The 21,906-nt window shown below is 39.3% G+C and overlaps 1 protein-coding gene across 2 annotated transcripts in view; it reads right to left on the bottom strand.

The window, feature by feature from the left end:
• ITPR2 (inositol 1,4,5-trisphosphate receptor type 2) overlaps positions 1 to 21,906 on the bottom strand; it is a 596,562-nt gene that overhangs the window by 468,882 nt on the left and 105,774 nt on the right. For both annotated transcript variants that reach the window (XR_001918100.1, XM_005680737.3), the window contains exons 3-5: positions 4,283 to 4,398; positions 3,413 to 3,499; positions 1,175 to 1,333 (exon numbers count right to left, since the gene is read on the bottom strand). Coding sequence is in view for 1 of the 2 variants with exons in the window: in XM_005680737.3 (XP_005680794.2) it covers positions 1,175 to 1,333; positions 3,413 to 3,499; positions 4,283 to 4,398 (362 nt within the window). In the remaining variant the exon portion in view is untranslated. The remainder of the gene's footprint in view (positions 1 to 1,174; positions 1,334 to 3,412; positions 3,500 to 4,282; positions 4,399 to 21,906) is intronic.

Raw genomic sequence — 21,906 nt, 5'->3', positions numbered from 1 at the left:
TAATTGAGAGTTGACTGTAATTAACTACCTACTGAAATTAAAATATGTCATGCTCACAGCAAACATCACTTGATGCCAAAAGGAAAAAGAAAATAACTTATTTTCAAGGAATCCAAAACAAGTTTAAAGTGCATTACATTCCTGCATGCCATGCTTCTCCCAAACCTTACCGAAGGAGGATATCATCAGCTAATCTATTAACCAAATTAAACCATGAAGCTTGTAACCTGTGGAGTTGAATTTGGACTTCAAAATTCACTGGAAAAATAGATTTATTACAATATAAGACATTTCTAAGACAAGAAACAGACAATACATTTAAAAATATTATTACAGTATTGATTACTGTCAGAATAATAAGACTTTAACATTGCTTTCAATTTTTGTTAATTTTTTTAATTTCAACTATTTTTATTGATCACCTGACCCAATATTTGTATTCTATTTACAAAATTTATTGAGTACTTGGTGTCAACCAGAATTTATTAAGCATCTCCCACATGCCAGGACTGTCACCTGCTACTTCATCTATTGTACACAAAAATATCTAACTTTTGATCCTATTGAATCATCACACGTAATTTTTATTTTCTCTACTCCATAAAGCAGCATAAAAATACTTTACAACTACTAAAATTCATAGGATATAACATATTTAAGTACTGTCATCAATGAGTCACTGCCAATCATTACATTACACATCTCCTCATATATTACACATCTATTAAGTTGTACAGATTGTAAACAAATGGCCACTGAGCCAATAAATGACATATTGTCATGATTTGCTGTGTTACTCTGTAAATTCAAAGGTATAAACTCCATCTCCTAACACAGCTTCTTCTATACAGCCACACTCCCCCCTGAATAAGGCCGAGAAGCAAACTCTGCTTCTCTCTCCCTTAAAAGTCTCAGTCAATATTTTAATGTTAAATTCTTTCACAAAATTCTGGCTGGAAGATGATTTTAAATCAATCTGATCTTAGTCTTTTTATGATTCCCGAGCACAATCTGTACTATAAATAAAAGCTTTTAACCTATTAAAGAAATTAACATGAAATAATACATTGAAACTTGAAAACTATCTTTCCTTTCTTCGCATTTTTTGGATTCGCCATTATTAAGAACTAACATCTTCATGAACGCACGTTTTTCTCATCTTAGAGCTACATACATTGTCGCCCTCGCTTCTCAGCTTCCAGAAGGGATGAATATAAAACCAAGACCCTTCATTTCCCGCAGCATCCAAGGACACGCGCATGGCATTCTTCTCCAGTAAAGCAGGTAACCTCTTGTTGACAGTCAGATACTTGTTGCTTTTTATATGCAGTAGCTGTAGGAAAAAGTTAGGGATTACTGCCTTCATTCTTTGATCTCCTCTGTTCATTACACATATGTGTTTATATTTATATCACATACCCACATAACACGGCTCAGGGGAAAGAGTAAACAAAGAAGCTCTTTGCAGACTCACCATCTTTCCGAGTTGACTTTCTCTGGGTTCCTCCTCACCTCCACCCCCAGTGCTGTTTCATACGAAGTGAGCACATAAGGGAAAAAAACTAAGGACACGTCCCTGAATGATTTTCATCTACTGATAAAAAATAGGATAGACCCAGGCTTTCCAAAAGAGACCAGGATGTTACTCCCAACTGCGGGGTTGGCCAAAATGTTTATTCAGGTTTTCATAAGACATTACAGAAAAGCCTGAATGAACTTTTTGACCAACCCAACATATTCTTTCTCAATTCCTGTCTGGCCACAAAATCAAACTATATTAAAGGATAAGAAAGGAACTGGAATAAGGCATCAACCCACTTCATATTATTAACCACCCCTGCCTAAAACCGGCCCTCATCCCCCTGTGTGAGGAGACCAGCTGCTCGTCCTGAACAACCTCTGCCACTCCCACAAGAGGACATGATCCCGCTCCTTCTCAGATGAAGGCGGGAGCGCCACTGCTGGGCTTATTTGGATCCCATGGGCAAAACCTTTCCAAGACATTATTCTGAGTAGGAAAACTGAAACAATTAACCTTCCTGTCTACTATCCCAATCATTAAGAAAAAAAAAAAAATGGTCGCTTTAACATCCACAAAATAAGAAGGAAATTATCTCAGAAATTTCCAGTGAAAACCCTCAGGTGCCAACTCCAGTCCTTTTGGAATCCACCCTGTTAAGAGGGTGTGGCTCAGCCCTTAACACTTCGGGAAACATGTGCATGTCAGATTGTGGACAAGAAACATAAACTCTGCTTGCTGACACTTAATATGAAGCAAAACTTGGTTAAGAGAAACTCTAGTTATGGAGGACCACCCAAGGGACATTCAGCCACAGGTAACACACAGTCTATTATGGGATTAACTTGTAAGAACCAGGGAGTCGCAGACCCAGGGCTCTCCTCTTGCCCCATCAGAGAATTGCTCTGTTGGTCCCGTGCTCTGGCACTTGGCCACTGGCCAATAACAAAACATCAGGGGATGTTATTTTTTGAAACAGCTCTAAGAAACACCTCATTGTAGCGTTTATGGTAAGGAAGTTGTTAGGGCCATTGTTTACTATATTAAACAGTGTCCTCTTTATGAGAGCTCTTTGGAGAAACAGTTCTCTGGTCCTCTTCCTGAGAATGTTTGTGCTTCCAAACTTCTGACTTAGTTCTCTGTACTAGCCTTCTACTAATGTGTAAATATCACAATATTTCACACGGCCTTATACCTAGACAAGCAACAAAAAGGCTTCAACTCAAAGTTTACCAGTCTTTACAACATGGATATGATAAACATGCCTCACCTTTGACTTCACTTTATTCATGCCATCAGTATTTTCCCTTTGATCCAGTTACCTTATTTATTTCTATTTTATCTTGTTATGCGAAAGGTATTTTTGAAAATGCCTTGCATTCTTTTTGGAACAAGGTTGGGGCATATGTTAACAACTATCCAAGTAAAAAATTATAAGATCTAGTGAAGCACAAGGAAGAAATGCTGCTGAAATAAATCAGTGTGCATACTAATTGAAATAGAAGATATAATAACTCAAGGACAGTTCTCATCTAAAAGTACAATTTGAAAACTTTCCTCCCTACAAAATGAAAAGATAAAGCTTCATATGTTACATGTTTAGTCTCATTAATTCTAAAAGACTATTTTATTACAAGCTTTCCCCATCTTCTTCCTTTTGATTTAATAATTTGTGTAATTCATCTAGATAAGCTCATTTCTTTACGTGTACACACTGGATTTATTCATATAGAATGATGCGCTAAATATCAACTGAAAATATCACACTGTATAATTTTGACCAAAGAACAAACTATTGTAGCCCCCAATTTTAACGCAGGTTGGCATTCCTACCAAATGCAAATTATCAATAAAATATTCATCTCCTTTATACAAAAATAAATAGATACTTACTTGTATAACATTACTGTATTTCACAATTTCTCCCAATAGCTTCTTATTCTCTGATTCATTTTGTTTTTGTTCCAGTTCTGCAGCATGCTATAAAGTGATTATCAAATATTTACTGTGAAACCATAACAAATAGAGCACAATAGCTGACACAGAAAAAAAGGTTGATTTTAGGAACAAAGAATACAATCAAGACTAAAATAGGCAGATTGCTTTAAACTTGGTGCTTAGGGAGAAGTGGGGCAGTAACTAAATCTATGATTATAATGTGTGACAATTCTCTCAGTTTAATGCTGAAATGGAGCCTAAAATATATTGATATGCTTTTATGTTAGAAATTTCAGAAAAAGGACTAAGCAGTTTAGTCTTAAAAAATTATTTTCAGAAGGAATATTGCTAGAGAAGCCAAACACAGACAAATTTCAAAAGCTTCAAAATACAGCTTCAATTCTAAAAGTAACAGGAATTTTAATAACAAAGTCTTATTAAATTTACACAGAGTCCAAATCAGAAATAATAGACTTTCAATTTTTTTCTGATAGTCTTTCAAAAGAAAATGGGCACTATGTCAAGTAAAATATAACTGGATTTGATATTCCTGCAGAGATTCTGAATTGGTTTTCAGTGTGATGTGAATATCTGAATTGGTCCGGCACACCCTAACAAACAGCAAGAAATACAATACCTACACACCAGGAAATCAGAAGTCATACACGGATTAGAAAGACTTAAACGTCCTTTCCACTTTCAGCGTGTTGCCACATCTGTTCTGGATCTGAATGTATTGCGGGAAATCACCAAGCTATGGAATAGATCTTTTGTTATTGCTGTACTTGTTCTGTCTTAAGCCAGAGATGGAAGGCTAGTCCTTACCTGTAACTTCTTCAGCAAGGCCGCCTCTGTGTGGTTGCCTTGTTTAGCTTGCTTGGCTTTCCAATATTGCTTCTGAGCAGAATATCGGTTCATAGGGCACACCTTAAAGAGGCAGTCTATGACAAATCAACAAACGAAAACACTGTAACTAAGGAGACCAGCATTTTTTAGGTTTCCCTTATAGCTGAGTATCAGAATCTCGAATGTCTGCATATAAATAACATTTAAACATCATTTAGCCCATACTCAGGTGAATTCTTAAATTCTACCCATAACATTGCTTTTCAAATAATTATTTAGTCTGTTAAAATACCACCTTTTTCATTTGGTTAGGGTTTTTAAAAGAAACCATAGCTAATGTGATTCATAAAGAAACCAAACCAATGTGAACATTATTAAGCACTTCTTAATTATAATGCGGTACCTGGTCTTAGAAAGTCAGGAGAACCAGATTAGTGTCTTTCCTTGCCTTATCTGACTTTGTACAATCAATTACTTATTCATGGTATGTATCTTTGACAGTCAAAAGTGATGGAAGAAGTAGAAACAATCACAGCAATCAAGCAATTGCATCTCAGTCATCTATTCCCCAAGGTTACACATATCTAGGGTGAACATGGTGTGGAAATCTGAGATGCAGTATGTTATAATGATTGTACTGCATTGTTATAAGGGAAAAACAAAGCAAAACAAAAAACTAAGATTATACTCTACTACTAAATATTAAGTTAGAAAATCATTGTGTAATAATATAGTGATATCTCTAAGTGGAAAAACAAATTTTTTCTGTTTAAAGAGGAAAATGGAAGTTTGCCTGAACCCTGCTTTTATTTGTTAGTGATTCTGTATGTTTGTGGAATGGATTACAATCTAGAATATAGGTCAATGCCCAATATTCTACAGTAAAGGAGTATTGTCACAAAAGATCCAAACATTATTTTCATTTATCTCACAAAAACTTGTAAAACTTCTATATAATAAATTAACCTTGCTTTGACTGATGTGTTAATGTTCACATTCATTTTCATTTTTCAAATACATTTCCAAAGATACACTTCAGTCAACTCAAATGTCAACTTTAGGCACATTATTGACTATATTTTATATATATATATATATATATATATATATATATATACACACATTCTATCATTCTCTTTAAAATTAAGTGTAGAATTAAATGAGGCGATCGCTTTTCTTTTTCATATACTTTTGTTTATTTATTTTTGGCTGCACTGGGTTTTTGTTGCTGGGCTCGGGTTTTCTCTGTTGCGGTGAGCAGGGACTGCTCTTCATTGTTGCACACAGGCTTCTCATCGCAGTGGCTTCTCTTGTTGTGGAGCACAGCCTTCAGTGGTTGCAACACATGGGTTCACTAGTTGCAGATCAGGGTTCCAGAGCACAGGCTCCGTAGTTGTGGTACACGGGTTTAGTTGTTCCGTGGCATGTGGGGTCTTCCCGGACCAGGGGTCGAACCCCTGTCCCCTGCATTGGCAGGTGGATACCTATCCACTGCACCACCAGGGAAGTCCGAGACAATCTCTTTTCAAATCTCTCTTTTGGTTCTAACGGCACACATGATCAAGAAATATTACTGTAAGTTACTTAAGGAAGTTTTAAAACTCAGAAGAAAAAATGACTTTTTTCTATAGCTTGTAATTAGAAATAATAACAAATTCTATTGATTGCTTCCCCTCTACACATATACACCTACAGAAAACATGATTAACTTCTGGTCTAAAAGTTATTGATGTGGATGAGTATATTTTATAAGTAGCAGAAAACAGATACCTTCTAACTGCTCAAAGTAGGTGGGAAGACTGTCATAATTAGAGCAGGAGACAGGAATCCTCACCAGGCACAAGCGTGTGAAACCCAAATAACTAGATTTAAAACCTGTTTTCCTTGGCAGCATAGGTTGATAACCCCTAGGAACTATTCTTATATATTAGTATCTACAAAGAGAATATACAAGTTTTACAAGCACGCATACCAAGGTTGTTTAATGATATCTCCAAAAGAGTACTCCCAAAGTAACACAGCAGACTGCTTTAACTGTCCTATATTAGGCAAAAATACAAGTCTATATTTAAGTAGAACTTAACTCCATAATCTACAATCTCTACTTCTGACAACCTTCATCTATGAAGAAAGAAAAAAAAAAAAAAAAAAAAAGGGTTCTCCATTACTTCAAATCCCTAGTTAAGTCCATTAGGAAATAGTCTTCTGACAAAAAAAAATTTTTTTCCTAAATTCTAGACCACCCCAGGAGCACTCCTAATGAATGGTATCCTTGGGTAGCTAGCAAAGAAACTGTCACAGTCCTCATCGTCATAGCCAAAGCGATTGTGATGCATCCAGTCAAACATCCAGCCAACTAGGGTTGACTAGTAGGCTGTGCCTCTGGGTGTGAGGACTCAGACCCTGTCCTCAGAAAGCTCTCCGTCTAGTGGGTGAAACAGGCATCGACTGTGTGATGAATTTTCACAATGAGGCCCTGGAGAAGGTGCTATGGGCCTCAAAGACCCAAGAGCCCATTCACATTGTTTAGGGGGATCCAGAAAAGTCTTCCAGAGAAGAAGACACAAGTTAAGTGTTAAAGAATATATACTAATTCAGCATGTTGGCAAGAAGGTTCAAATGCTCAGGGTTTGCAGGGTCGGGGGAGGGGGTGGGGGGGGTATCTCAAACAGAGTCCATGCCAGTCCCAGGGCAGAGAAGCAGAATGTCCAGGGACCTACCAACTGGTCAAGAAAATGACGTTCCAGGCTGTGAAATGAAATCGGCAACACTGGCTGAAATCTGGGTCTGCAGGGTGCCATGTTTTAGGTTAGGAGTATGCTCTCTACCCCAGGGAAAACACCCTATTCTTAGGGTTTTCAGCTCTTACAGCATGTGGGGGTTGACATAAACAGCAAGATGAGAAGCCCAGCATGAAAGTCCACTGCCAGTTTGATCAGAGATAGGGAGGATCTAGGCCTATGGGAGTTTTAGGGTAGCTGCAGATTTAAAAAGAAAGCAGCAGAACCAACAGGCGTAGTCTTACCTATTAGTGTGGGGTGGGGAAGGGTGAGGGAGAGGGAAAGTGAGGTTAGTCTAGCTGACATCCTCCCACTCTGGTTGAGACACTAAGGTTTAGATTTTCAAAGCCCTTTCCATTTTCAGAGCCTCAGCTGTTTAGTTCTCCCCAGGAGGCATCTCATTTTGTAAATAATTGAAGTGTTTCTGTGGGTACCATCATCACAGGACTATTCTGGTTGACAGGAAGAAACCTAGGGCATTCAGACCTCTGTAAAAATGATGTTGGTGGTAACAGTGATGGGTGTGTGTGTGTGTGTGTGTGTGTGTGTGTGTGTGTGTGTGTAACTCTCCCTCTACCTCCTTTAGAAAACATTTTAAAAAATCTGTTCTTGGGCTAGTCACGTATTCTGTCTGATTTTAAATTTACTGCACAATAAAGGTGGTAATAATACTTGCCACACCTAATTCACAGAGCTGCTGAGATGAGAAAAAAAAAAAAACAGAAAATCTGTGAAATTACTCTGTGAACTTTAAAGCCCTATAATAAGCATTAAATGTAAGGTATTATTATTAACATTGCTCCATTCATTCAGCAGTAGCTTTACTAAGATTAAGAAGTGACTAAACACTTCCAGAGCTCTCAGCAAAGAGCTTCCAAAAGTAAAGCTCTCAGATTAAACCCAAACATAACCCCAAAATGTCAAATTCATGACAAGGTGTTCACCCCTTCATTGATGCCACAGTCTCAGACGCCACAATGTGTCTTTGTATACAGTTCTTGAATTCCCAGAAAAAGCACGGCAAGAAGTAAAGGGTAAAGTCTCCACTACCATGTTCAGTTCAGTTCAGTTGCTCAGTCGTGTCCGACTCTTTGCAACCCCATGAATCGCAGCACGCCAGGCCTCCCTGTCCATCACCAGCTTCCTGAGTTTATCCAAACTCATGTCCATCTAGTCAATAATGCCATCCAGCCATCTCATCCTTCTCCTGCCCCCAATCCCTCCCAGCATCAGAGTCTTTTCCAATGAGTCAGCTCTTCTCATGAGGTGGCCAAAGTACTGGAGTTTCAGCTTTAGCGTCAGTCCTTCCAATGAACACCCAGGATTGATCTCCTTTAGGATGGACTGGTTGGATCTCCTTGCAGTCCAAAGGACTCTCAAGAGTCTTCTCCAACACCACAGTTCAAAAGCATCAATTCTTCGGTGCTCAGCTTTCTTCACAGTCCAACTCTCACATCCATACATGACCACAGGAAAAACCATAGCCTTAGTATCTTTTAAAATATGCAGAAGCAATAACTAGCACCAGCATGGGTACAGCCTTGACAAAAAGCCTTCCTTTCTCTTCGCTGGTGGCTCAGCTGGTAAAGAATCCACCTGCAATGCAGGAAACCCAGGTTTCAATTCCTGGGTTGGGAAGATCCCTTGGAGAAGGGAATGGCCACCCACTCCAATATTCTTGCCTGGAGAATTCCATGGACAAAGGAGCCTGGTGGGCTACATGGGCTCACAAAGAGTCAGACATGACTGAGCAACTAACACTTTCTTTGGCGTGCAGGAATCCAGACCTATCTATCCACTCTCATTACCCTCCTCAACCTGCTTCCAGAACTCTGGAACCCCTTCGTCTGCTCATTCTCTAAATTTAAAGATGTATATACTGGTAGGAAAAAAGACCTCAGGGAGTTTTCTAATTACAAAGCTACTTAGTGTCATTTATTAACTAGGTAGCAACAATCTCTAGCATTTCAAGACTCAAAGCATACTTTAAAAAAAGAAAAAGGCAAGGTTTGCTTCATAAAGCAAACATCAAAAGCATAAATAAGTAATTACAAGCAAGTAATTCAAGTTAAATTAAAAAAAGAAAAAAAACTTAACCTAAAGATCTAAGGCCAGCAATTTTTGCAGAATTATAGAAGGTCAGGAAATGCTAGAAATCTGACTAACAGGCTATGTTCAGTCAAGCAATATTGTGTAAAAAAAAAAAAAAAAAAGTCTTAAAATTGGAACATTTATTTTAAAACCATGGAAGGGAATCAAACCTCCCGGAAGTGTTCACGTTAAACTGAAAGATCTGCTGGTATCTTAAACCTTCTAATAAATGTTCATGGAGGGAAGAAATATGAAAGCCACTCAAATGGTGTGGAGCATGTATTCCTCAGTATGGAACACTGTAAATCAAAGAACTAACCTTCCCAAGCGACGCCATGTGCGTCTGGAAGGAAACCAGTCTAAATTTCTACTCGCGATACCTCACTAAATAGTTCTCAAATGTTTTGCTTTGTACGGATACAAGTGCTTCCTAAAATACAAGGCAGGTTTTGCACCCCAGAAACGGTCTGTAGGACTCTATTCTAGGTTATTATACATGAAGTTCAAGTTATGTAGTAGCCAACAATTTCCCTTGGTAATGGTGGAAAGAAAACTTTGTTTCATTTCTTCTCCCTCCATGAGATGTCGTAAGATTTAAATGAGGCAAAACATTAAACCATCAGCAAATGGGTGTCACAAAGCAGGCATTCAACAAATGGCTCTTTCATGGAAGCCTATAAAATTACCTCATGCTGATTACAGAGAATGTGGCTGCCAAGGGCTTTATTATCTCCACATGGAGAAAGGTGGGGAGGGAGAGCCTCTGAGCTTCTCCTGTTTTTAATATAAACCGGATGGAGCAGAGTTCCATGAAGACAACAGGCCCTTCCCAATGATAAAACGGAAAGTGGTAACAAAACTCTCCCCAGGGCTAGGGACAGGCAGATGAGGTGTGACTGGATGCCAGCAATTAGAATTAACAGTTGGTCAGAGAGAGGTACACATTCACTGGCCAAAAATATAATTGTAGCTCTCTTCTTATTTTTCAGTTTCTCTAAGAAACGTATCCTGAAATACAGTGTGTTTAAAGAACTCTTAAAGTTTAGAGTATGTTTTTTTTAAAGGAGTCTGTTTTGTTTTGTTTATGCGTGGAAATTTCAAACCAAACATCTACTCCCTGATCATGATCAAAGGCAAGGATAGAAGATAGAGGGGAAGCGTCCTCTAGAATGTTACAAAAGCCAAAGAAAATTTACTGCAGGTGTTAGCAAGTGTTAAAATTTATCAGAATACGTGGCTTCCAGCATGAAGGTTGCAGGATAGCTTCTTCTAAGCAAAAGTCAGCTATTTTACTACTGAAGAAGGAGAGAAATGGCCTGTAGATTATAAAAATGTTACAACTCGAAGGGGCTCCAGATAAAATCTAACCTTTCCCTTCTCTGACATAGGAAGTAAAAGCTCAGAGTAAGTTGCCTTAGTCATTCAAGATAGAATCTATAGACTGAAATAACTTACAGATATACACAAGTTCAATCACACACAGGATGCTTGAAAGCCCTGTGAAGTGACTGGCCCCGCAGTGACAGATGTTGATACCATACTTGGTTTGCTCGATACAGTGAACTGCCTTGGAGCACCTCGTAAACCATAGAGAGTAATGCATATTGATAATAAAGAACATCTGATCTTCACAACAACGCTGAGAGTTAGCGGGGATAATTTTCTCTATATTCCAGAGAAAGAAATTGATACTTCTCTTAAATCCAAAAAGTTGGTAAGGAATTAAGTCAGAATGTGAACTGTAATCCTCTGATATACATCTATCTGAGTGAGTGAGTGAAAGTCGCTGAATCGAGTCCGACTCTTTGCAACCCCATAGATATCTATCTACATCTAAAAATATATAGATTTCTGATATCTAGATAGATAGATATAAAACAATTATAATACTTCAAAGGTACATTTATGTTTTATCATGGGAAGTACACCACATAGAAGTGAAAGTGAAAGTCACTCAGTCCTATCTGACTCTTGGTGACTCCATGGACTATACTTAGTCCATGGAATTCTCCAGCCCAGAATACTGGAGTGAGTAGCCTTTCCCTTCTCCAGGGGATCTTCCCAACTCAGGAGTTGAACCCAGGTCTCTTGCATTGCAGGCGGATACTTTACCAGCTGAGCCACAAAGGAAGCCCAGTGTGCCACGTATGCATATATAATTAAATAAATGTTAAGACATTAATAGGAATTCCTACATTAATGGCTAAATTCTCAAAAACAAGGGAAATTTTATATTCTGCTTCCTCTGGAGTGAGACAGAAAAATAAAATTCAAATGTACCAATGCTTATTTTCATTCCTGTCAAGGTTTTAATTTTAGCAATAAGCAAACTCTAGGCCTAAGCAGAATTCACTACCAAAACATCATAATTTATAATTTTCAATTAATTTCCCATTCTTAAAATTTCATATTAACAAGCACAATCAAAAAAAATATGTAATCAGCAGGCTGATTCCAAAATCAAAAGGCAAGTCTTCAAGTCACAATACACAAATATCAAGTCTGAAAGAAACTGAAGCAAATGTATACATACATAAATGAGTGTGTACATATACACATGTGTGTGTATATATATGTGTCTGTGTGGATCCCAATAAACTGTGAAACATTCTGAGAGAGATGGGAATACCAGACCACCTGACCTGCCTCTTGAGAAATCTGTATGCAGGTCAGGAAACAACAGTTAGAACTGGACATGGAACCACAGACGGGTTCCAAATAGGAAAAGGAGTATGTCAAGGCTGTATATTGTCACCCTGCTTATTTAACTTATATGCAGAGTACATCATGAGAAACGCTGGACTGGAAGAAACACAAGCCGGAATCAAGATTGCTGGGTGAAATATCAATCACCTCAGACATGCAGATGATACCACTCTTATGGCAGAAAGTGAAGAGGAACTAAAAAGCCTCTTGATGAAAGTGAAAAAGGAGAGTGAAAAAGTTGGCTTAAAGCTCAACATTCAGAAAATGAAGATCATGGCATCCAGTCCCATCACTTCATGGGAAATAGATGGGAAACAGTGGAAACAGTGTCAGACTTTATATTTTGGGCTTCAAAATCACTGCAGATGGTGACTGCAGCCATGAAATTAAAAGACACTTACTCCTTGGAAGAAAAGTTATGACCAACCTAGATAGCATACTCAAAAGCAGAGACATCATTTTGCCGACTAAGGTCCATCTAGTCAAGGCTATGGTTTTTCCAGTAGTCATGTATGGATGTGAGAGTTGGACTGTGAAGAAGGCTGAGCACCGAAGAATTGATGCTTTTGAACTGTGGTGTTGGAGAAGACTCTTGAGAGTCCCTTGGACTGCAAGGAGATTCAACCAGTCCATTCTGAAGGAGATCAGCCCTGGGATTTCTTTGGAAGGAATGATGCTAAAGCTGAAACTCCAATACTTTGGCCACCTCATGTGAAGAGTTGACTCACTGGAAAAGACTCTGATGCTGGGAGGGATTGGGGACAGGAGGAGAAGGGGACGACCAAGGATGAGATGGCTGGATGGCATCACCAACTCGATGGACGTGAGTCTGAGTGAACTCTGGGAGATGGTGATGGACAGGGAGGCCTGGCGTGCTGCGATTCATGGGGTCGCAAAGAGTCGGACATGACTGAGCAACTGAACTGAACTGATACATATAGACATAGGGCTTCCCCAGGTGGCTCACTGATAAACAATCTGCCTGCCAAGCAGGAGATATGGGCTTGATTTCTGGGTTAGGAAGATCCCCTGGAAAAGGAAATGGCAACCCACTCCACTATTCTTGCCTGGAGAATTCCATGGAGAGAGGAACGTGGTGGGCTACAGTCCGTGGGATCACAAATGAGATGGACACCACTGAGCAACTAAACCACTACTAACACCACACATATAGACATAGACATACATATACACAATATTTATTTATATATATTTTATATGTGTTTACTTGTATTTTTTTATTTATAGCTATATAATACACTTTTATAGTGTCTCCTATGTATCAGAGCTTGTCACGTTCCCTAACTTAATTCTTCTCAAAACGCTTTGAGGTTAGCATTAGTTTGATAAATGAAGAAACTGAAACTGAAGATCTATCCTGAATTTTCAAAAATAGTTTTTAGATTTACTCCAGATTAATCTCTGTTTTCACAAGAAGTAAGAGAAATCCAAACATCCATCAAGAGATGAATAGATAAACAAAATGTGCACTTACGATGGACTATGAAGTGAAATGAAGTCGCTCAGTCGTGTCTGACTCTTTGCGACCCCATGGACTGTAGCCTACCAGGCTCCTCTGTCCTTGGGATTTTCCAGGCAATAGTCCTGGAGTGGATTGCCATTTCCTTCTCCAGGGGATTTTCCCAACCCAGGGATCAAACCCGGGTCTCCCGCATTGTAGACAGATGCTTTACCATCTGAGCCACCATAGGCTATAGCTCCACCATAAAAAGAATAAAATTCTGATACATGCTAAAAGATACACTTAGGTACATTTACTGAAATTAAAACACAACATAATAGCCTAGCTTTTCCTGGTTTCATACTCCTAGAAATGCTTAACTTCTCCTGTGCATATGTGCCAAGTTGCTTCAGTCATGTCTGGCTCTTTGGGCTCCTTTGTCCATGGGATTCTCCAGGCAAGAATACTAGAGTGGATTGTCATTCCCTCCTCCAGGGGATCTTCCCAAACCAGGGAATGAACCCACATCTCTTATGTCTCCTGCTTTGGCAGGTGGGTTCTTTACCACTAATGCCACCTGGGAAGCTCAAACCTCTCCTGCTGCTGCTGCTGCTGCTGCTAAGTCGCATCAGTCGTGTCCAACTCCGTGCAACCCCATAGACGGCCTCCTCGGTCCCTGGGATTCTCCACGCAAGAACACTGGAGGGGGTTGCCATTTCCTTCTCCAACGCATGAAAGTGAAAAGTGAAAGTGAAAGTGAAGTCGTGTCCAACTCTTCTCGACCTCATTTACTGCAGCTTACCAGGCTCCTCCATCCATGGAATTTTCCAGGCAATAGTACTGGAGTGGGGTGCCATTGCCTTCTCCGCAAACCTCTCCTGCTGCTAAGTCACTTCAGTCGTGTACGACTCTGTGTGACCCCATAGATGGCAGCCCACCAGGCTCCCCCATCCCTGGGATTCTCCAGGCAAGAACACTGGAGTGGGTTGCCATTTCCTTCTCCAATGCATGAAAGTGAAAAGTGAAAGTGAATTCGCTCAGTCGTGTCAAACTCTTAGCGACCCCATGGACTGCAGCCTACCAGGCTCCTCCATCCATGGGATTTGCCAGGCAAGAGTACTGGAGTGGGGTGCCATAGGACCCAAAAATGTATTTTAAAAAGGGCTGAGTATCTGCGACTCCGACTTAATAGAAGTAACAAAGTAGCAACATTGAAACAATTAGGCAGGATATTTCATGGTCTCAAGGCCTCCACTTTAAAAGTAGTAATTTTCAAATAGCTGAATAACTAAACTTTTAAGACAGGTAAAATAACTTTATAGTGATGGACTTTTTAAACGAATTGCAAATTGCAGCATGGCAATAATAACTCCTGGCTTAAACTTTTTTAAAGTTGAATACAAAATATTTTATGCCAAGTTATAATTATGTAATGGAGAGTTATATAATATTTAGATTGAAGAATTTCTCGCTGTTCATTATCTAGCTGTTGAATTCACTGTTACACCCATACAGGAGAAAAAAACAAAATCAGTGTCTCATGCTAGGTCCTCTGTGAGCAGATATACCCATAAGGAAAAAAAAAGATGACAAAGTCCTAATCATCACTATTATTGCAGAGTTGTGCCCAAGTAAAACTACTTTTTGTTGATTATTATGACCATAAAGCATCTATTTCTATAAATAATTTATAAGTAAACGGACAATAATTCAATGGACATAAGTTTGAGCAAGCTCTGGGAAATAGTGAAGGACAGGGAAGCCTGGTATGCTGCAATCCCTGGGGTCACAAACAGACATGGCTTAGCAACTGAACAACAATAGTTGTTTGAAAAACTGTAATTGTGCAAACCAAGTTTGAAGTCAATTTATTTGGCTTCAGTCAGCCCTTTTTGAATGGACTGAAATGAAATGGGATGGAATGAAATGGCATTTGACTTTTTAATTTTATTTTATTTTTAATTGGAGGATAATTATTTTATAATATTGTGATGGTTTCTACCATACATCACCATGGAGCTTCAAGAGGGATGGAATGAGACGGAGTGGGAAGAGAAGAGAACGTAAACAGAAGTCATTGCACTAGCAAGTATTCTATTCAAGAAACTTGTTTCATGTGTCTGTGTGTGTGTGTGTGCACATGCACACGTGTACGTGTGTGTTACATGCTGGATTATGATGTGAAACATACAGTATTCAGTATCCCACACTGAGAGTTGAAATACAAAGTGTTTGAAAGTGACTATTTTACAGGATTCCCTGGTGGCTCAGAGGTTAAAGCGTCTGCCTCCAATGCGGGAGACCCGGGTTCGATCCCTGGGTCAGGAAGACCCCGTGGGGAAGGAAATGGCAACCCACTCCCATATTCTTGCCTGCAGAATCCCATGGACTGAGGAGCCTGGTGGGCTGCAGTCCACGGGGTCACAAAGAGTTGGACATGACTGAGTGACTTTACTACTTTACACATGAATACAGGTTAGGGTTAAAGGAAACGAAATTTTTTAAAAAATCTACATAAAGAGAGGAGAAAAGGAGGGGAAGGAAAGGAAACAAAGGAAGGAAGGAATTCTGTTGTCAAGAGGAGTGAAAACTGACATGATCAAAGGAACTTTTTCTTGATTTATAGACTTCTGAAATCCAGTTTTTACTTTGAAATAAAAATTATCCTTCTATTAATTGCCCCATGAAGTTTCTATACAGGCAATTACAATAGAACAGGAAGATATCCTTTGAAATAAGTCTTCCTCTTTTTCACCCCACTCTATTTGACCTGTACCTTTAGTACCTTACCTATCCATCAGACGGCACCCTTTGCTAAGTAACATTCTGCATGTAACTCTACATTCACCAGCTATTATCTGCCACATGGAAGACGCTCAGAATCTGTAGAGGAAACACCTCCTCTACCTTTACAACCTTACCTATCCATCAGATGGCATTTTTGATAACTAACATGTTTGCATGTAACTCTACATTCATCTTCCTTGGTAGCTCAGCTGATAAAGAATCTACCTGTAATGCAAGAGACCCTGGTTCAATTCCTGGGTCAAAAAGTACCCCTGGAGAAGGAATTAGGCTACCCACTCCAGTATTCTTGGGCTTCCCTGGTGGCTCAGATGGTAAAGAATCCCCTTGGGTTTGATCCCTGAGTTGGGAATATCCCCTGGAAGAGGGCATGGCAATCCACACCAGTATTCTTGCCTGGAGAATCTCCATGGACAGAGGAGCCTGGCAGGCTACAGTTCACGGGGTCAAAAAAAGTCGGACACCACTGAGCAACTAAGCACAGTGCCCAGCACTACACTCAGCACCTAATATCTAGTATATGGAAGATGCTCAAATTTTGCAGAGGAAACACCTGCCAAATTGCCTGAGAAACAATTGTTAGATTTCTGTTCTTTCTGCTCCAAAAGGTTTTACTCATTTTTGTCTCCTGCAAAAATGCAAATATTTGAGACGGGAACACTCTAAGATCCTGTGCCTCAGTTTAACAGTGGAGATGAGCTGGTGCTGTGGATCTGGGGAGGTAACTTTTATATTACCAAAAAAAAGATGTGCATGAAAGGTGTGTATCAGATTTTCAGATGGCACAGAATGGGGATGAATGATTAATTTGACAGACAAAAATCTAGATTTGAAATAATCTCTACAGGACAAACATCAACGCAATGAAACTTTAACAAATGTACAGTTCTGAATTTAAATTCAGAAAAATGCAGCTGCTTGAGTATCTAACAGATTTGAGTTCAACTTCATATAATTTTATGTGTCCAAGCCAATTCTGGTTTTATGCCTGGTGCCTGAGCTTAATTACCATGTCCTTTTTTACTCTCAAAAGAATCCTAATTTAGACGATAAAGTATATGTTCACCCCAAATATAATAAATGAATACCATGATATTGTGACTGGAAAGGTGATAGAGACATTTCAGGCTGATTCACGGAAGAATGGAGCTTCAACCAGAGAACTGGGGACACATTCAGAATATTAGACTCAATGATGCACACTCAGAATGCTGGGCTCAATTATAGCTGCAACATTTTAAGCGGCATCCTGACAAAATAGCCTATCTCCAAAGTTGGGCACACAGGGAAGCCAGTATAATACAACAGCAAATTAATCACAGGCAAGTTAGCTTTCACAATAGGGTTCAGGCAGAGGCAGATGAGAAATGCTGTCAAGGGGATCTTGTGTTAGGAAGAAGGCCCTTTCTATATACTACCTACTGCCTTCTGTGTTATGACGGGACCAATGGCAGAGATGACTGGCATGAAAGGTTATAGAGTTCATGTTTAGAATTTCCTGATAAAAAGCTTAGACAGCTCACCTGCCCCATCTGTGTTTATCACATCATGGACTGGTCTGGCATCTCACTATTACAAAGACCAAGAAATTGCAGCCCTAGACCTTCTAAGTCTTTCACTATGAAATATCTGTCAGCAAAGGGTAAAATACTCAAAGTTAAAGCATTACATAAATATCCATTATTATTACTTCCAACTTTACATTCCAAATGAGCAAATACAGTTGTGTTGATTATACCTCAGAGTTTCAGAATATGCTTGCTGTGATATTTTGTCACTTAAGTTGCTTAACTTCATAAGATCCTTTCAGATGAAAAAAAGGTGAATAGAGAACTGAAGTTTAAAGAATGAAAACTAAGAAACACCCTCTCTGCACAAAACACACACATACTCACACACACTCTAATAACAGCTAACAATGAATGGTCAGACACTATGCACCAAGCACTATGATAAGAGCTTCACATCAATTATATCATACTCCAATAAAAATTTTAAAAAATAAATTACAAGGACATACTGTATAGCACATGGACCAGTCAATATTTTATAACTTTGTATGCCATATAATCTATAAAAATATCAATTACTATATTGTACATCAGAAACTAATATTTTAAGTCAACTAAATTCCACTTAAATTTTTAAAAAATTAAAATAAATGTAAAATCAAAAAAAGAAAAATGAGAGAAAGGTCCCACTCTCATTCCCATTTCACGGATGGTGAAAGTGGAGGTAGAAGGTTAGGTTTTGCCCAAGGTCACAGAATTAAACAAGTAGTGGAACTAGGAGTCAGACCCTCATAACTCCCATCAGAATCTGTGCTTTTATACACTAATGGTGGAAAGGACACACAGAAACCAGCTATTTTGCATGTTGGGAAGTCAGGGCAGTAAGATACTGAAGAATTAGGAAATGGCAGGAAAGGGAAGACTTCCAGAAAGCAGGCTGGACATGAGAAGTTGGAAAATTAGAAGATGGGGTGACAGAGTAGCTTCTGCAGGAGACAGGGCATTTTGGCAATTTCTTGAAAAATTAAATATACACTGAATATATAATTCAGGAATCCTTGTTCCAAGGTATCTACTCAAGAAAATTAAAACACATGGTCCACACAAAGCCTCATACACAGATATTTGTTGTTCAGTTGCTGAGTCTTGTCCTACTCTTTGCAACCTCCGTGAAATGCAGCACGTCAGACTTCCCTGTCCACAAGTGTTTATATCAGCATTATTCATAATAGCCATAAACAAGAAAGGGAAACAACCCAACTTCAAATGAATTAGTATATCCACAGAATGGAATATTACCGAGTCAAAAAAAAAAAAAAAGGACTGAACTACTCATACACAAAACAGCATGGATAAATCTCAAAAATATACACAAAGTGGAAGAAAGTGTGTAAGTGTTAGTTGCTCAATCATGTCTGATTCTTTGCCACCCTCTGGACTATAGCCTGCCAGGCTCCTCTGTTCATGGGATTTCCTAGACAAGAACACTATAGTGGATTGCCATTCCCTTCCCCAGGAGATCTTCCTGACTCAGGGATCGAACCCAGATCTTTCACATTGCAGGCCGATTCTTTGCCATCTGAGCTACCAGGGAAGCCCGTGGAAGCCAGACACAAAAAAACTATACACCATAATAATGCCATTTATATGAAATTCTAGAAAAGGCCAAACCAGAGCATCCAAAACAGTCAGTGGTTTACCTAGCACTGGGCTGGGGACAAGAGTTGACTGCAAGGGGGCAAAAGAGTTTTTGAGTTGGGGTTAATGGATATATGATCCTGTGTTGGCTGCAAAACTGCATTTTCCAAAATGTATTGAACTAGGCACTTAAAATGGGTGAGTGTTATTATATGTAAATTACTGTAAAATAAAACTGAAAAAAAAAATCACTAGATTTGTATATAGCCCTAAACTGGTTTCTTTTCGATGGCGTTTCTTTTCTTATCAATGGTGTCCCATAAATAGTCAGGATAAAAGATAAAACTCTGAGGACATAATAAGGTTTTTGTTGTTGTTGTTGTTGTTGTTTTTGCTGTTTGGGTTGAGATTTGCTTGGTTTGGGAGGAAGAGGTGACTTGCTGGCTACAGATCAGGCTTCACTGCCCTTCTCTGCACCTGGAGGCTCTCACACATACCTGGCGATGGACTGATAAGGCACACCCAGGGGTGCAGCAGGGAGATCTGATTAAACCTAGTGAGACACATTTTCCTAAACACAGCACACAATAAAACTGAGGCTTAACCCAAATTTTAATTCCAATTTGGAGGAAAGAACAGCCTGGAATACCTTGTCCTACCTGAAAGTGAGTGACACCGGCTGAGTCACATCAAAAGAGACTCCTACTCAACAAGGATGAGGCTGTCTGTGCCTAAAGGTTCATGACTAAAGCGGACTAAAGCACAGCAAATATGTTAAAATCCATGAGTTCACAGTTATAAGAAAAAACACTTATTAGTCTTCTTTGGAGGTCAAGGTATCAACTCATTACTCTAAACACGAGTAAAGAAAACTAAGCATTAAAAGAGACAAGATTAAAGGAAGGTACATCAGCACTCTGAAGCACATCCACAGAAGCACATCTGTGCTGCCCTGCCAAGTGGAAGAAGTAAGCTACACCACGTGCATAATGCGATCTTGGTGTTATAAAAACAAACAAAGCTACACCACGCTATCATATGCTTGATAAAAACACAAGGAAGATAAACTATTCGCCTTGAGGAATGGAAGTAAGCATTGCAGAGGAAGGAAAAGTGATTTTTCACTCTGTGCTTTATCAAACTCTCTACAAAAAAAAAATTTTAACAAATTTTTTAACAAAAACTTTTTAAACAAGAATTTTTCATTTTCCCAAGAAAAAGATCTAACTTACTATGAACTACTTAACTGTCTACTTTGTTTAGTCCACTCATATTCTTTTCCATGGAACTCTGTGATTAAGAAGCACCCAATTATTCCCCATAAAGAAAGTCTGAGGCAGCAAACCTGCCCAGGCTGAGGAGGGGAAAGCTCCCGGTGAGGGAAGAAGCTCAAGGCAGCATATACCACTTGGAGGCTGGCTGTGTCCGAGGCCAGGGCGACGCCTTCTCAGCCGGGGAGGGTCCAGTTTAATTGCAGTGTATCCCTTTTAGTCTCCAGTTAAGGAGTTTATTTAACAGAAGTGGTGAAGGATACAATTAGAAAATTTCTCAAAGGTTAGCAGAATTGAAACAATGAGAGTTTCCCAACAAGACAGTGACTTTTCTAAGTGCTAATAATTCTAACCTCTTTTCCCACCAAGGTCAGGGTCTCTGTATTAGCCAGTTTTATATACGTGAATATATTGTCCTTCAGGGCTTTCCTGGTAGCTCAGACAGTAAGGAATCTGCCTGCAATGCAGGAGATGTGCATTTGATCCTTGTGTTGGGAAGATTTCTGGAAGAGGGCATGGTAACCGCTCCAGTATTCTTGCCTGGAGAATCCCCGTGGACAGAGGAGGCACCTGGCAGGAGTTCATGAGGTAGCAAAGAGTCACACATATGGTCCTTCCTACTTGTACAGTGACATCTTGGAACAGAAGATCTTAAAGAATAGGGGGAAGGTTGAAGAGGACTGATATGTTTAAGGCATCACAAAATTGAGAAGATTCTTGACCTGGGAACCGTGAACAAACAGCTGGATGGGATTCACGGAGGTCCACAAATCCACAAATGTATTAAACTTGGCTTTGTTAATCAACAGGGGGAAAAAAGTATATTAAGGAAGGACAGGATTGTTACAAGATGCTTCAGAGAGACCAGATAAAAGTCAGTCCTAAACGTGTGCCCAGGCAGGGATGGACTCTTGCGGCAGGTCGGCAAGAAGCCAAGGGCGTGCCCAGCACCAGCGTGAATAAGCACGCCAGAACAATGTGGAAAGACAGATGAAGAGGGATGACCTAGCAACATCACTTTTGTGTGTTTATCCAGGAGAAATGAGTGCTTGTTCACAGCAGTATTATTCACCATAGCCCCAAACTGGAAATAGTCCAAATGTCTGTCAACCATATTTGGATAAATAAATTGTGGTACGTTCATAGAACAGAATCCTAAAGAGTAGTGGAAAAGAATGAACTGCTGAAACACACATCACCACAAATGGATTAACTACACAGACATAATGCTGATGAGAAGAAACCAGCCACTCAGGGCATGTGCTTTTCAAGGCTAGGTCTATACCCAAGATAACTGAAATGTGCATCCACACAAAACTTGTATGAGTGTTTATAGCAA

Source organism: Capra hircus, chromosome 5 (genome assembly GCF_001704415.2).
Source record: "Capra hircus breed San Clemente chromosome 5, ASM170441v1, whole genome shotgun sequence".
NCBI lineage: Eukaryota > Metazoa > Chordata > Mammalia > Artiodactyla > Bovidae > Capra > Capra hircus.
This window is presented reverse-complemented; position numbering and strand designations above follow the sequence as displayed.